Consider the following 847-nt stretch of genomic DNA (forward strand, 5'->3'; position numbering starts at 1 on the left):
TATTCTGTTGTCTTTGCTCCAAAGGTTTTTGTACAGAGTTTTGGTGTTTCCTGTCACTGTGGGCTGCAGAGCACAGTAGTACACAGCAGAGTCAGTCAGCTGAAGCTTCTGGATCTTCAGAGGAACTGATCTAGAGGTGGAATCCAGTGTTGATGAAAATCTCTCCTTGTACTCGTCTGCTGTTTTCCCCTCACCGATCTTAAAGCGGCTCAGTATGAATTCAGGGCTGTTGTTTCCATCCTGTTTGTACCAGAAGAGATTATGATTTGTTGAACTGCTGTTATATAGACAGCCAAGTGTTACTGGCTCTCCTTCAGCAGCAGTCACGTCTCCTTCTGGTTGCAGCACGTTGTCTTTTTGTGCTCTGCATTCTGTAAAACAGCAACAAACAGTATCAGTGTGCTGTTAAAGAATCATGTCAATGTTGGATTGATATCAGAGAAGCAGAGTTGTGTTCATACCAAGGCACACAGCAGCCAGCAACACTGAGATGAACAGAGGCGTCATATCTGCAGTGTTGAGGAACTGTGAGCTCCAGCAAGTATAAAGAAGGCTGTGATCTCTCTGTTTAGTCTTCATCAACACTAAGTTGGTGGATTAGAAGGAGGAGCCTGATCACAGTGACGGGGCTCATTCACAGCCCTGTGTTATTCCCCGAACAACTGACAACTTTACACTCAACATATTTTCCTCACTCAAGTATAGTTGCAGGAGAGAGTCACAGAGTCTCCTTCCAAAGCCAGCATTACATCTTTAAATGGTTTCACTAAATCCTCAGAGGATCCTGAAAAAGACAAAGATAGATTTCACTCTGACATTTATATTTCTTTAAAGTGAGAGAGAAACA

General features: G+C 43.2%; 1 gene segment (V, D, J or C); it reads right to left on the reverse strand.

Annotated features, from left to right (window-relative positions):
• Positions 1 to 66: 66 nt before the first annotated feature.
• Positions 67 to 602, reverse strand: LOC123964825 (the record flags this gene model as incomplete). The annotated part of the segment is given in 2 exon segments: positions 67 to 371; positions 462 to 602. Coding segments are annotated over 2 exon segments (423 nt in total), but the record flags the coding sequence as incomplete, so codon positions are not given.
• Positions 603 to 847: the final 245 nt, after the last annotated feature.

The sequence above is a fragment of the Micropterus dolomieu genome, unplaced genomic scaffold, assembly GCF_021292245.1.
Source record: "Micropterus dolomieu isolate WLL.071019.BEF.003 ecotype Adirondacks unplaced genomic scaffold, ASM2129224v1 contig_5598, whole genome shotgun sequence".
NCBI lineage: Eukaryota > Metazoa > Chordata > Actinopteri > Centrarchiformes > Centrarchidae > Micropterus > Micropterus dolomieu.